At 37.3% G+C, this 16,607-nt stretch overlaps 1 protein-coding gene across 3 annotated transcripts in view; it reads left to right on the forward strand.

Annotated features, from left to right (window-relative positions):
• LOC149204863 (PGR5-like protein 1B, chloroplastic) overlaps positions 1 to 16,607 on the forward strand; it is a 261,252-nt gene that overhangs the window by 11,904 nt on the left and 232,741 nt on the right. For all 3 annotated transcript variants that reach the window (XR_016252393.1, XM_089394812.1, XM_089394811.1), the window contains exons 2-6: positions 6,842 to 6,960; positions 7,140 to 7,236; positions 7,414 to 7,514; positions 8,195 to 8,251; positions 8,733 to 8,809. Coding sequence is in view for 2 of the 3 variants with exons in the window: in XM_089394812.1 (XP_089250938.1) it covers positions 6,842 to 6,960; positions 7,140 to 7,236; positions 7,414 to 7,514; positions 8,195 to 8,251; positions 8,733 to 8,809 (451 nt within the window). In the remaining variant the exon portion in view is untranslated. The remainder of the gene's footprint in view (positions 1 to 6,841; positions 6,961 to 7,139; positions 7,237 to 7,413; positions 7,515 to 8,194; positions 8,252 to 8,732; positions 8,810 to 16,607) is intronic.

Consider the following 16,607-nt stretch of genomic DNA (forward strand, 5'->3'; position numbering starts at 1 on the left):
ATATGAATGCCAAGAATTTATTCATCATTCGTCACTGAATTGGTCATAAGGCATTAGCACATTATTGTGGATTAAAAGTGAAATGAATGTTTCCAATATCAAAACCATGCCTAAACCTCAATTTCTATTGTAGTAGTTCAACGTAAAAGGTGCAAAAAATACATCTAAAGGTGTGATTAGAACTACTGGACCATTTTAGGAAACTAAATTACTCAATCATCTACCATTCAAGATTTATGTTGTAGAGTAGAATCGAGTGCATATATAGTTACCAAATTATATGGTGTTAGCACATATTTCATTAACCATTGAGAGAAAAACAACACTTAGAAAGATGTCACCATAGATCATTAATGCAAAAGTACTAGGAGACAATATGAATAGATATTGTCATAAGTGAGATAACCAAGCAATGCACCGGTGCCTGTAGCCCTCAGACAGAGTGTTGAAAATGTAGCAAGTGAAGGTCTTATGGCTTTTGCCTTAGCCAGTGAAGACCATGAATTTGTCTTTTTCTAGCATGAGTGCGAGTTCACGAGATAGACTTTAGTTATGATGAGTTTATTTCCACTTTACTGGAATGGTCATCAAGATTGCATGCATAGTGTTGGAGCTTCAGTTACGTGAAGTCTTCGTTAGTTTGACTATAGGACGAGGTGGTAGTTACAAGTTTAGTTAGAACGAGTTCGTATTCAGTGTTGATTGGAGAGAGAACGAGTTAAGACTCCAAGTGTTGATTGGAGAGAGGACGAGTAGAACTCTCAGTTAACATGCAATCAGAACTTGAACTTCTAAATTGAGCTAGGCCTTCTAGCATGCTCGAATTCTATCTATAAAGAGGAGGATGAAGGCACAAGATCATCATCCTTGTGAGATCAATTCTTTGTGCGTGTGCACGCAGAATTGAGGAGCTTGTGCGGTAATATTTAGGAGGACAAGTGCTCTATGAAATAGGGGCCTCTAGTGCGCTAAGAAATAGGAGGACTTGTGCGCTAGGAAATAGGGGCCTGATGTGCACAAGGATTTATGAGAAGTGTGCAAGGATTGTGGAGCACAGGATCAAGGATTCTCAGGGCAAGTCAAGGCTATTCAGCAGGAGAACAAGTGTGTTCTCAGTGACAGATTGCTGGCTGCAGAAAGCAGCGTGAATTGTAATAGATCCAATTGCTCAAGAACAATCAATAAAATACCACAACAAAGAAAGCAGGTTTTCCCATTTGGGTTTCCTGGGTAAACAATCATGTCAATTTGTGTGCATGTGTTTTTATCTCTGGTGTTTTTTATTCTGCTGCTTATAAATTGTTAAGAAACTCTGTATCTTGGTGAAAGTAAATTTGGTTTCAGTTTTCAGTTGCCTTGTTTTCAGTAATTCATCTAAGTAGTTGTAGAGTTTCAAGAAAATTAACACAAAGAACTAAATCATCATGATATGTGCATCATTCAGAGGATCATGGAGCCGACTGCTACATAGATTTGATTACAGAGATGCCTCATGTGATAGATCTATCAAAAAATTTGCAGAAATATACAAGACTCAAAAAAGAACCTAGTACCATTACCCGAGATTGAGACATAATATTGTTACTTATACCAAGTATACCATGAAAAATTCAAATCTGAGAATGCAACGTCAAACCCTGAAAATTCTATGCCAACATGTACATCACAGCTCTCAACGGTTAGATCGTTGTCCCCTTTCAAATTGATTTTCCACTGGTCAATGGTGCAATGTTAGCATAAAACCTCAGATGAGAGAGCAAGTGGCAATGTTGGCTATTCATTTCCAGGCATGAAAACTCAGTAGATGTTTGAACTATCAAGTGCTTGAGTTTATTTATGCTTAGGGTTAGATGCAAAGCTATGTGCAAAGAAACCAAATCAAAACCTTATTTATGCTAAATTCAATTGATAAACCTTGATAAAAACAATTAGCATGACAGGATCTAAGTTAAAAAAATTGAACAAATGCAATAAATCCTTAGATCAAAGAAAAGGAATGCAAGCCGAATTGGAATGAGCCCCTATTAAATGGACGGCCTGCAGATAATATCATACAAATAGCATATCAATCTAGAGATTATGCCATCTCTTATGGTCGACCTGCAGAACAAAATCTGTTTGCTGCAAAAGATGAAGAAATTAGCTCATTGAAACAGGAAAAAAGAAACATAGTTCTAAAGGTAAAGTTCTACAAGTCCTAGGCTGCAATTAAACAGAAGTTAGAGGAAAAACTCAAAGAGACGATTGGAAAAGAAAAGAACAGGCCCTAAATGCCTCCACTAGGCATGGAGTCTTATCTTGACCCTCAAGCAAAAGCCCTTTTACCTTGTATTTCTGAAGTTTCTACACATTCCTTGGTGAATGCTTGGAAAGCATCCCTCTAGGAAGCTGGACTGTACAGAAATCAAAGAGAGGCGAGAAGTAAAGAATTAAAATTCTGAAAATAGTCAACCCCAATACTCAAAATTTAGCTTAAACATCTTCACAACGAAATAACATAGGAACACTCCATCTTACTTGCATTTGTTGATGTTGCACTAGCTCCGCCCTTCAATGTAATCTGCATGCCCAAAATCCTTTCTATTTCTAACTTGGGACTAAATGCTTAAGAGAGAGGAAAAAATTCGTACGAATAGTGAGGAAATGAGAGTTTTATTCCATTTCTAATCATGTACAAATGAGATGAGCGCCCTCCTATTATAGGAAGAGAGGCCTCTGAAACTATCATTACAAAACCATGTGTCATCATGACATGGTGTGCTCAATACAAGTGGTAAATAACTGAATCCCAACAAACTTCCTCACGTGTGAACCTCTCTTAGATGCTAGGTGGTGCACTCCAACCCTTTCCCACATGTGAGGGTCAAAATAGTCAAACAGAAGTGTGTCTTACTCCTTTTGGCCAACAAACCTTATCCTTTCCCACATGTGAGGGTCAAGAAAGGGTCAAAGCATTAGTGCCTCCACTAACTAAATCATAAATGTGTACAAATAGTCTCCCACATGTGAGGGAGAGGAAAGAGAAAGTGCACCCTCTCTAGAAGCTCAAAGAGATCTCATGCATGAAAAGTGGGTCAAACAATCAAAGCTCCCCTTCTAGAAACATCTAGAGGCACATGATGGGAGAGAAAGTGGAGCCTAGTAATGTTCACATGTGTGATTGAGACATACTAGCTCAATAATACATCATACAAGTCATATGTGTGAAAAATGGGCCTTAGAAGGGGGACACCCCTCACATGTGCTAGATAAACCAGAAGATAATGTCGTAAAGTACTCCAGGTGATTCCAATGTATATGATATTGATGTGCACCTGCTGTGATGATATGGTGTCCATGTCATCATCCAAGTAAGCTGTCATAGATCCCAATGTAGGTACATGCATCCCAATGCATAGTGGGCAGATTCCAATGTGTGGTTCCCAACCCATAATGATCATTCCAAAAATCCATTAGGCACATAACATAGGTAATCCCCCTTAACATTCATAACATATGTTAATTTTACAAGTTTACCTAAGTTCACCATGGTGGTACAACCGTACCCTCATTACATGTATCATTTTTGTAGGACGCAAGGTATTTCTAACTTGGTTAAAAATAGGTAAAGGTGATATAATTTTATGGAAGGGAAGAGGAAAACCTTATGAAATAACCCTCAAAGCCATAATAATGGTGTGTTAGGTCTATAACTAGCCCAACTAGCCCTTAAAATCTTCAATTAATTTTCTGCAAAACTTTGAGAGGGAAATTTTTTCTTTAATTTTACTGCTTCAATGCCTTATTTATTACCTCTTCACATTCTTTTCTTTCATTTCCTAGTCGTTTTTTCTTTAGAAAGACATTCTAGACATAGGACTTTAGGGATGTTGCAAACATTTGAGAGGGATATTTTCTCTTCAATTTTACTACTTTGATAACTTATTTATTACCTTTTCACATTATTTTCTTTCATTTACTAGTCCTTTTTCCTTTAGAGAGATATTTTGCACATAGGACTTTAGGGGGTGGGCCTTTAATTGCAGTAGTATAATTTTTCTTTTATCATTTCTTTATGCTTTTTACCTGTCGACCTTTTTTCGGCTTCATTAAACTTAGGCTTTCCTCGATTTTTTCTTTTATTCTTCACTTGACCTTGTTGGATGACATTATGATTTGATACGCCATTCATAAGTGGGAAATGTATTTTTTATATGAATGAGATGGTGGTGCAAGGTAATGATGGAAAATGTTAAGTATGAGTATGATATGGGAATGCTACTTACCTTGATTCCTAGTTTTACCCTTTGGCCTAAGTCAAGACACACTTATCCAAGGACAATTATGCCCCCCCATGGTAGATGAGGTAAAATAGTAACATCTTTGCTTTATTAAAAATGTTAAAAGTTCAAACCTAATGTTAGCACTTTCACAACAAGTAAGAACCCATCTGCGCGACTTCTAAGCTAGGAAATCATACATAGTGAAGTACCATCTACTAGCACATATGTGATCAAGAGTGTAGGGCACAGGAGTTGATATAGAATTGTGAGCAAATGTGAAGAACTAAGGGATGGTGGAAGTCTGAAAGAATTGAAAAATCAATTATGAATTGGTAGATATAAGCCAATGTTGCACGAAGAGGGGATGTTTTTTGGAAGTGGAGCATCAAAAGCGTGATTCTCTAAAAATTTTTGGAATCAAAGCATCTCGGAAGCGTCTAAAATATATATATATATATATATATATATATATATATATATATATATATATATATATATATATATTATTATGCATTTATATTCAAAAAAACATACAAAGTACCAAATTAGTTGCAGAAAATATGAAAGCATGCATATTTGTACATAAATTAAGATATATATGGCATCCATAGTACATCATTGATTAATTAATTGAGCATCAACCACAGATTCTAGCAATTACAAACAAAAATCAAATTTTTAAACATATCATAGATAGTACAAGATAGAAAGTACCAAGTTTTTATGCATATAATAGAAAGTAGACCATTAGAAGGTAAAACATTCAATTAATTTATCTAGCAAGTTAGTAACTATCAACATGACCAAATAGTAATCTTTACAAAATAAGCCACCTGCCCATCACGATCTGCACACTGAAGTAGGAAGACTAAAAAGTTCAAATTCACAACACAAAAGTCTAAGACTCTAATATATCATCTATAGACTATGACAAAAACATAGTGAACTGTGAATCTATCTACTGAGAATGAGGAAAAGAGAGGGGGAAGAGGCCTTTTAACCTCATTCTCCCTTTCCCTAAACTCACCCTAGGCCCCACTTAAACCACAGTTGAGGGGCAAAAAAAAGAAAAAGCCCCCCCTGCAGAACTGTGCATGTTCCATCTAGAACCGCGCAAGAAGCATTCTGGAACCGTGCCAAAATTTCGCCAGTACTGTGTCGGAACCGTGGTTCAGCCTGTGGAATTGTCATGGTTCCTACAGGTCCAGGAACTGTGATTTTTCATGTGAAGCCCAGTTCCAAATTTCTGGTTCGCAGTTCCTTTTGTGGTTCAGGTACGGAACTGCACGGCTTGCAGTTCCATCTGCAGTTTGGGAACAAATCCACATGGTTCACGGTTCCGGCCTTTAAGCTGTTGTGGGGGGGATGGTTCCTGCAACATTTATGTGAACATGAGAGCTCACAAGTAGTAACAATGCACCCTTGAGAGGGTGGTTTGGAAGTAGTTTCCCTTGATGGGGCAATAGTGCCCTTGCAAGAGTTGTGCTTGGAGTTGTTGAGTCCCATTGCATAGAGGTACATTAGATGTATTTGTGGGTTTGGAACTTGCAAGTAGTCCTAGTAAACTGTCCGGAGAAAATTTCAGATATCAACACTTTAACAACCATTCAACTATTATCTGATATTTATGGATGTGGGCATTCTTGGACTTGGACGGAAAATGGTCTTCTGTCTGTGCTTCTCTTCTGGTTCATTCCTGCATTTCCTTTTCCTAATCTTTCTTTGTTTGCATTTTGTTTGCTGTTCTTTCAAGTACTTCAAAGCTCATGACCTGATTGAACTTCATGTCCCGCTTTGCAATGTTAGCATTCTTTTTCCAATATCTGAAATATATATATATATATATATATATATATATATATATTGAATTCTGCTCCCACCAGCTGATGCAGAATGGGAGCAGAATTCTTGCCACACTGTTTGCAATTTAAGAATTTGGTCTCTTTCCCATACTAAATGTCTGCCTTTGTAAATGGTAATGAAAATATGGCATATCATATATTCAAGTATCTTGCATGCTCTAGTGCAGTCCAATTGGATTTATCTTTTCTCCTGTACCTAACTGTATGTCTTTTAGTGGTCCATCCTTATCTGGAATTATGCCTCAAATCTGGAAACTTGTTTATGTCAGATGTTTCTATCTGCACATTTCATTCCAAGACTTCCTGATGCACAGCAGTCTCTTTCTTGCAATACTTTCATAAATACCATCAATAGTTGAGGTTGAAATTGGAGGATACTCTTCACAAGCTGGACCTCTTTTTCTGACCAAGGCTATTTGATTGCTAACTTGGTTTTGGGACTTCTGTTCACTTTATGTAAGCCTTTTTCCCACAATTTTTTAATGTGCAGAATACCAGCCTGACAGTGCTGACCTAAACTGTACTGCTATACTGGCCATGTAGTTTGCCAGAAGAGTGAATATTTTTCTGAAAGTTCTGTCAACATGTCACTGCATTGGAGTTTGTGTTGAAATGTGGTTTTCTTAAAGATGACAGTAATTGTATTGCATAAGAAGTTTTATTTTTTCTCCTGCCAGAGACAGTGGTCTTATGCCAAACAAAGATGCTAACATGCAGGCCAGGTCAAAGAAGAGGAAATCGTAGACAACAAAATTTTACGATACTGCAGCATAGATAAGAAAGCAGAGAAACGGACACTGGGAGAGCTTGAGCAAGACTTTCTTGAAGCACTACAGGCAATGCAAAGTTTTTAGACATCCCTTTGTGATATAATGAACATCTTGTATTCAACTAGTTAATGATTTGAATAAACTGATTTCAGAGAAGAGGCAAAAATGTGAATCTTGTACAGACTCTTTATTCTTCTATATTATGATAATCTTATACTAATATCTATTCATTGTTTGCATTGCAGTCTTTCTATTTTGAAAAGAAATCAATTATGACTAATGAGGAATTCGACAATCTGAAAGAGGAATTAATGTGGGAGGGAAGCAGTGTTGTTATGCTCAGTATGTCTTTCATTCTAAAATTTTGTAGTGTCAAAATGTACACTAATTGTTTCGCTGATGGATTATCTTATTGTGTAAGAAGGCTGCAGGATTGTTGTAAATTGCAAGATAAGTATTAATTTGATACTTCTTCTGAAAGTAACAACTTTCAATAATGAACTTGGGTTTGATGAGCAGGTCCAGATGAGCAAAAGTTCATGGAAGCTTCACTAGCTTATGTAGTGGGCAAGCAAATCATGACGGATGCTGAATATGATGACTTGAAGATCAGACTTAAGGTGAGTTTGTCTGGTGGTTGTTTTCAATGGAATACAGAATGGAGTCATTTTAATAAATATCTTCCATACTTAGTAGGCCCTCAATTCCTTGTACTTCTGGACATTCCAGATGAGAAGTAAATACAAAACATGTTAGTTACTAGATCCACCCAATGTTTAATGCTCTCTGCATTTATGTCAAGTACTAGCTAAACATTTCAAGGTCCTTAGGTTTCTTTGACATATGAAATAAAAATACCTGTCATACATCTCATGTCGTCCTAGTTGAAACGTATGAAAAGAAGAATAAACTATTATACGTAGCAAATCACTTGTAACTGTTGACTCCAAAGTTCCCTCAGTGCTCAATTATATAGAAATGTAATCAGATTACATAGGGCTCAGTCAGAAGTCGTTGTTCTCTTTGCTTGGGTAGAGAAGACAAGCAATTCTCCTTTGCTCACCTAGTCTGTACTTTTATTTATATTTTATTATTTATTACTCAGCTTTTTGTAAAAGAAAATGTTAATAACCTCATCATGGGTTCCTTTGTAGAAAAAATGAAATAGTTTTTAAATTTGTGAAGGGGGCATGCCTAACTAATTATTTCTTTTATTATTATTATTTCATTATCATCAGACTATTGATATTTTCATTTTCCCCTTTTTTCAATGCCCTATTCGTTATCATTTTTTTTGCAGAAAGCAGGCAGCAAAGTTACATTAGAAGGTCCCAGGTGCAGTCTCCGCAGTAGAAAAGTAGGTTTTCAGTCTTTGCAATACCATATACTATTGGATGTTTGTACCATAACGTTTTGATTAAATTTTTAAATAGCATCTTCGCTGACAAGGAAAATGCAGAAGCTTTCAATCTGTTGCAATTCAATGAATTGGAAAACTAGATTTATTAAGCAGGGAGTAATTATATTTGATTGATCTTGTGATACAACTGATTCAGAAAATAAAAAGGAAGTAATGATGTTCAGTATTTTCAGTCAATTGCCTCGTTCAGCTATTTGTGTCATGTAGGTTAACGGTGACTTATTTATGATCTAGATTCTATATACATTTCACTTGTATTTTTAGTTTTTTGGTGTAACATAACTTAGAAACTATTATTAAAGGATTAGTACAAGAGGATAACTTAGCAAAACAAATAATAGATATAGACTGGTCCAGATGGGTTAGAATGACATACAGTAATTGGAACTGATAACGGCTATTGTTTTTCTGTGTTTAGGTCTACAGTGACTTGACTGTGGATTATTTTAAAATGTTCTTGTTGAATGTGCCAGCTGCTGTTGTTGCTCTGACTTTGTAAGTATCTGATTCCTTCACCTGAAAACGCCATTAACCTTTTTAGCAACAACGTTGGCATGTTCTTTGGTTCAGTGATGTCCTTAACACCACTTTATCCAACATGACATGTTTTAGATCTTTATACTCTTAAATTTATCTCAAAAATGCCCTAAATACTCAGTTGTTATCGTGAGCACTGGATTTAGCATTTCTGTTGATTCCTTTGTTTTTGTTTGTGGAAATTGGGGCTTGTGCCTCTAAAGGTTTTCCTCCACAGCTTTTCCCAGATCTGCTATTTTATTTTTTATCACGAATTGTATCTTTCTTTTTTGGTTAGGTTTTTTAGCATCTAGGAATATCCAATGTTCCACCAAGTTGTGGGATGTGGGGGTGATGGAGTGGGGATATGCAAGATTGGCCTATGTAAAAGCTCCCCATCAATTTTTAGGAAACGTGGGATGTCGGGGTCTTAAAAACTTATAAATATAAAAATATATGATATATCATTGAAATTTTAATATTTATAATGTAACTGTCTTTATCATTATATAATATATAACACTTACACCACAAAGGATACATGATAAATCGATGAATCATATAACTGAAGTCTGAAACAAATTTAAAACGAAAAGCATGATATCATATAATCATACATCATACATGTAAGTGATGTAAGTTTGTAACTGTACGTTGTAACTACTAACAATGTACAATGAAAATAAATGTTTAAAGTTTTAAAGTTTAAATCATATTGAAGTTCCAACTATGAATATTGAGTATTGAAATAGAAGTCAAGTCTGATACATCAAGAGTCAAGACTCAAGTCTAATATATCATATATCAAAATTCAAAATAAATTGAAGTCTACAACTGAAGTCTGAAACAGAAAAGCAAATGTGAAAGGACGAGAGGACGACTGAGCAGAGCGATATCATGTAAAGATGAAACGATGTGAAATGAACATTGAAAATAAAGTTTAAACCCTTCCCGGTTCATAAAAATTAGGAATTTTTTGTTTCATTAAAAAAAATTGCGATTTTTGTCCAGGGAAATGACCCCTCATGACCCCCTTTTCCTAGGAAAAGACCCCATTGTTGGAAATAATACTGAGAGGGGGGGTGAATCAGTATTATCAAGTCAAATATTCCTTTTTCAAATCCAGATGATATACGCTACTTCAGTTAATTAAAACCGCGTATATACGCAACTATGTAGAAGGAAACCCGCGTATCCAATGCAAACTTATAATTTACTTTATCTTTCAGATGATGATTATTAATCTGTGTATCAGAATCAAATAACCAGAAACAGTAAAACAGAGCAGAGGACAAGCACACACAAGAACACAAGATATAAGGTGGAAACCCAATGTGGGTGAAAACCACCTGCTGCAATTCGTCTCTATCTTCTTTTAAGTAGAAACTTCCTTTTACAATGTATTGGTGCAGTCCTTTACCAGTACGCAGGCTGCAACCTGCAAAGAGCTACAACCCTGTCTCGTTCTCCAGCTTCTCCTGGAAGGGAGCTACAACCCCCTTAGCTCTTGTACTAGCCAAGATACTAGTACGTAGGTGCTGGCCTACTGAAGGCTACAACCTTCTCTTTCTTCCAGGGACCACGTTTCATAAATTTTCAGATTGGATCCATGAACATCAAAAATTTCTGCTTCAACCAATCTCCTTTTCATTGAACAAAAACTGAATCACAATAAACACTTCTCTGATAGCTGTACCCAAAACATAGTAACAGTAACCATATACCAAATTCTGAACCCAGAACACTGCAGCAACAAACAGAGGCAGCTAGATCACAATAAAATACATATACGCTACTTAAACAACCTGAAACCTGCGTGCATACACTCCTGTGTGTGGAGCAACCTGCGTATACGCAGTTTGCCTTTACTGAACCTGCGTGTATACGCGCCTTCGCTTCACTGAACCTGCGTACAGATCTATAAAGGATAATTCACTCTTTCAAACAGTCAGATACTAATTAACCCAGATTATCAGATTTATAGATCGAGCATGCGCCACATATAACAGATCAAAATCATACAAAGATACTATCATTCAAGCTTAAAGATTATGACCCATCAATAGAACTTATCCTTCTTTATGCGCTAAGGTTCCTCCTTCATTCAGATCCAGATCTGCACCATAACCTCAATCACAAATATTTCAGATCTAGCACATATTAGATATTCAATTCATTTAGATTGATTGCCTTGCCAAATGATCTCCTTCCTCTTTTATAGTCTTAGGCCTTTCACAATACCACGGTCCAAAACCATAATAACACAATACCATGAACCCAATACTTGGGGTCAACACTTTTGGATGCAATACCACGGACCAAAACCATAGGATCAAAAACTGTCGGACTAATACCATGAGCCAACCATGAAAGTGCGTGAAATTTTCTCTTCATGAAAGGAACTTTTCTCTGCATGAAAGTGCGTGAACTTTTCTCTATATGAAAGAAACTTTTCTCTGCATGAAAGTGCGTGAACTTTTCTCTACATGAAAGAAACTTTTCTCTGCATGAAAGTGCGTGAACTTTTCTTTACATGAAAGAACCTTTTATCTTCATGAAAGTGTGTGAACTTTTCTCTACATGAAAGAAACTTTTATCTTCATGAAAGTGCGTGAACTTTGCTGCACTATAATTTATCATCTGAGATGAGTGGGTTGCCATCAAGTACAACATATGTATCATAATGCCAACAATCTCCCCCTTTGGACTTGATGGCAACAACAACCAATCACTCTCCCCCTTTGTCATCAAGGGCAAAGGGCAGACCAAGATAATCTCTTTACCGGATAAACTTTCTGCTGCCCATACTCCACCTGAGTACCTGCTGAAATCTCTGAATGAGCTCCCCCTTTGTATATGCCAAGTTGTACCACTCCGTCCATGCTTCCTCTGAGTACATGCTGAAGTCTCTGCTCTGCTGAAGTGTGTTGTTCATGCTCCCCCTGACTATAAGCAAGGTCATTCAGATCAGCAACCATGATTTCCTTCTGTTCTTTCTCTGCATTTGTTCCACCTGAAACCAACAACAGCTGTGAACTAGAACCAAAAGCTTCTAAGATAATGCCAACAATGCATCATTAGAAGTTTATCTGCTCCCCCTAAACCTGTGCTAGAAGGTCTCTGTCAGACCCAATTCAGATTATCTCCACCATAACCAGAGCCTGTCCCTACTGATATCCATCAAGCGTCCATATACGCGACTATATCTGCACAAACCTGCGTATGTACGCGGATCCTCCTCAGGCAACTCACGTACACCCATTTTTCTCTGAAATAGACAAGATTTAACAGCAAGATGATGCATCAACTACCCCTAGCTTCTGTCTGAGGTATTCAAATGTCTCCATGGGCAGTGGTTTGGTGAGAATATCAGCAACTTGTTCCTTAGAAGGCACATACTCCAACTTGACCTTTTGTTCCAACACTTGTTCCCGGAGAAAGTGATACTTGATTGGTATGTGCTTGGTTTTTGAATGCATGACTGGGTTCTTAGAAATGTTGATTGCACTCGTATTGTCACATAAGATGGAGATAGGTGGTGTACAAGTGATTTGAAAGTCCTGCAAGGTTTGCATCATCCAAAGAAGTTGAGTGCAACAAGATGCAGCAGCCACATATTCTGCTTCAGCTGTAGATAAAGCAATCGAACTCTGTTTCTTTCTGAACCAAGATACTAATCTGGAACCCATAAAGAATGCTCCACCTCTTGTGCTCTTTCTGTCATCCACGCTTCCAGCCAAATCTGCATCTGTATAAGCATGTAGAGTGAGATCTGTATCTCTAGGATACCATAAGCCATAGTTTTGAGTTCCTTGAAGATACTTGAAAATTCTCTTTACTGCCTGAAGATGGGTTTCTTTAGGATTTGCCTGAAATCTTCCAACTATTCCCACTGCATGCATGATGTCTGGTCGAGTACCTGTCAAATAAAGAAGACTTCCAATCATGGATCTATAGGTTGGTTGATGCACTGCTGCAGATTCATCATTTGCACTGAGGTTGCATCCTGTAACCATAGGGGTACATACTGGTTTTGCATCTTCCATGCCATATTTCTTCAAGATCTGCTTGAGATACTTGGTTTGAGACAAAAAGATACCGCCTTCATTTTGTTGGATTTGCAATCCAAGAAAATATGTCAGTTCTCCAAGCAAAGACATTTCGAATTCTTTCTACATTACCAAGGCAAAGATTTGACTCATAGCTTCTTCATTGCTGCCAAAGATAATATCATCTACATACACAACAAGTATTAGCAATTTGTCATTTTCAATTTTTATATAAAGATTGCTATTTGTTGATCCTTTTGAAAAACCCTGTTGATGAAGATATTTGTCCAAATGGTAGTACCAAGCCCTTGGAGCCTGTTTAAGACCATAGAGAGCCTTTTTTAGTCTGCATACAAGATTTGGATCATTCCCAAGGATGAAGCCATTTGGTTGCTCAATGTACACTTCTTCTTCTAAGTCTCCATTCAGAAAGGTTGATTTCACGTCCATTTGAAATACTTTGAACTTCTGAAAGTTTGAGAGAGCAAGGAACATTCGGATGGCCTCAAGTCTAACAACGGGAGCAAAAGTTTCTTCAAAGTCTATACCTTCTTGTTGAGCATACCCTTTACAAACAAGTCTGGCCTTGTTTCTAATCACTTCCCCATTTTCATTCATCTTGTTTTTAAAGATCCATTTTGTCCCTATGACATTCTTATCTTTTGGTCTAGGAACCAACTCCCAAGTGTTATTCTTTTCGATCTGCTCAAGTTATTCATCCATTGCCTTGACCCAACATTCATCTTTGCATGCCTCTTTTACATTTTGAGGTTCAGTGGAGGAGAGCAATGCCAAATAGCTTGAGGCTTCTGCAATTGTTCTTCTTGTTTGTACACCTGCCTCTTTCTGCCCCAAAATCTGAGATTCTGGATGATTCTTCTGAACGTACCTGGATGGAGTCTTCTCTTCTATCCTTATCTGTTCCTCTAGTGCCTCTTGAGGTTCTTCTTCATCATCAGTCTAATTTGGAGAATAGTCTTCATCCTCTTCGATATTTTCATAATTTACTTGCCTAGGAATGTATCCTTTTTCATCAACCACTACATCAATGCTGTAAACAATTCTTCCAAGTCTTTTATTGTAACACTTATATGCTTTGCTGTGGGGAGAATAACCAAGGAGAATGCCTTCATCTGCTCTAGGTTCAAGTTTGCCAAGCTGTTCATCATTATTCTTAATATAGCATTTGCTTCCAAAAATTTTGAAATGCTTTACCGAAGGAGTCTCACCATACCAGAGCTCATGAGGAGTTTGAGTGTTGTTCACTTGGACATTTGTTTTGTTGAGAATAACAACCGCAGCAAATGCAGCTTCACCCTAGAAGGTTGCGGGAGTTCCAGACTCATCAAGCATAGCACGAGCCATTTGTTGGACCGTTCTGTTCATCCTTTCCACCACTCCATTTTGTTGAGGAGTCCTAGCTGTAGAGAATTCCCTTCTTATTCCATGTTCTTCACAGAAATCAAAAAATTCATTTGAGGTAAACTCCCCACCTCTGTCGGACCTGAGGCACTTAATTTTGTGATCTGATTTGTTTTCAGCCAAGGCTTTGAAGGATTTGAATTTTTCGAATGCTTCGTCTTTGTGCTTCATAAGTCCTAACCAAACCATCCTGGAGAAGTCGTCAATGAATAATATAAAGTATTCTTCTCCTTGAGGTGACCTTGTCCTAAATGGACCACATACATCTGTATGGACTAGCTCAAGAGGCCTGCTTGCTGATCCTTCCTTCTTAGGGAAGTTAGTTCTGGTTTGCTTACCAAACTGACATGATTTGCATATTGTGTTGTCTGGAATTTTGATATCTGGAAGACCACGAACTGCCTGGTATTTGCATGCTTTCCTTATTTGTGAAAAGCTTAGATGCCCCAACCTCCGGTGCCATAACCAGTGTTCATCATCCTTGCTCAAATAGCATTGTTGTTGTCCTTCTTCAAATATGTATAAATTATTTGGAGTTCTTCTACCTTTGATCACTGTTTTTCCTGTATCAAGATCACGAACACTACATCCATTTGATCGAAATATTACCTCGGTTCCTTGATTGCACATCTGACTGACACTCAGTAGATTATGCTTCAAGCCATCAACATACAAAACATTTCCAGCTTTGACCTTTTCTTTCAACTGAGCAGTGCCTCTTCCTTTTATGACTGCAAGGGTATCATTTCCAAAAGAAACTTTCTTTCCCTTTTCTAAAACACTATATGATTCAAGTTTTTCTTTATCACCTGTCATATGCTTCGAACATCCACTGTCGATGTACCATAGATTTTCTTGTCCTTCTGCATAAAAAGCTATCCCACATCTTTCTGGTTGTGGTTCCTTTATTCTCCATGTTCTAGTGCTTGAGGCTTGTTCCTTTGTTTGCCGAAACCTGCTCCTGCATTCAGAATCTTCATGACCGAAGTTATTACAAATAGAACATTCAATTTCATTTTCAAGGGCCGAAAAGTTGTTATAGGTCCTTTTCGTAATCCCAGTCATACTTCTTTGTTTTTGAGCTTCTCTAGTCATGATTGTCTTATAGGCAACACATTGAGCTGCTTTGTGACCAAAGTTATGGCAAGAGAAACATTGGCCATTGAAGAAACTTCTGCGATTATCAAATCTACCAGCCAAATGATTGTAGTTTCTATTGTCATCCATTCTTGAAGCAAATTGAGAAGTTTTTACCTGTGGCTGGTTGTAGCTTTTGTTCACCCTTAAGATGGATTGCCCCTGGTTTACCTGGTAGTCTTTGTTTATTCTTGATGTAATTCGTCCCTGTTTTACCTGGTGATCTCCATTGGGCTTTTGCTCATTCCTCCTTGCTGCATCAAGATAACTCTTTGAGGTGGATGCCTGAGATGCTTCTCCATTATACCCCAGACCTGTCTTGATTAGTGGAGAATGATGTACATTGATAATCTCATCCAGAGTTTCAGATCCTTTAACAAATTTAAGATTAAGAGCCTTTGTTTTCTCAATTTCTTTTCTAAGGCCAACAATTTCACATTCTAACTTCTCAAGAAATTTTTCTTTTTCATCAAGTTGGAATTGCAGAGTATCAATGATCATATCTTTTTCTTCTAAACATGTTTTGAGTCTAGAAATCTCTTCATAAAAACCATCTACATCTATAGCGTCCATGTAATCATCATCTTCAAAAGCCATTAAAAGTTTATAATCATTACCTCGTTCATCTTCGTCACTATTTGATAGGCCATCACTGTCTTCATGAGTGTAGTAACTTTTCTTAGTTGCATTCTGTTTCTTGTTCCATCTAACAGGTTCCTTCCCTTTGTCAATCTTATCCTTATGAGGACACTTGGCAGCATAATGACCGACTCTTCCACAAGAAAAGCATTTGAAAGGTAACTTACCTCGGAATCTTCCAGCACCCCATTGAAGATTCTTGACAAAATTTGATTCTTCTTCTTCTTCTGACACGTGTCCTGACTCATAGTGGTCTCCTTTGCCTGAAGCCTTGAAAGCAGCTTCTCTCTCGTAGTTGCTCATGATGATGGATCTTCCTCCAAGCGATCAAGCTTCTTCAGAAGGACCTGCTGTGATACCAATTGTTGGAAATAATACTGAGAGGGGGGGGCGTGAATCAGTATTATCAAGTCAAATATTCCTTTTTCAAATCCAGATGATATACACTACTCCAGTTAATTAAAACCGCGTATATACGCAACTATGTAGAAGGAAACCCGCGTATACAATGCAAACTTATAATTTACTTT

The sequence above is a fragment of the Pinus tabuliformis genome, chromosome 1_2 (genome assembly GCF_031772625.1).
Source record: "Pinus tabuliformis cultivar Carrire ecotype Pingquan chromosome 1_2, CPIR1, whole genome shotgun sequence".
Lineage (NCBI taxonomy): Eukaryota > Viridiplantae > Streptophyta > Pinopsida > Pinales > Pinaceae > Pinus > Pinus tabuliformis.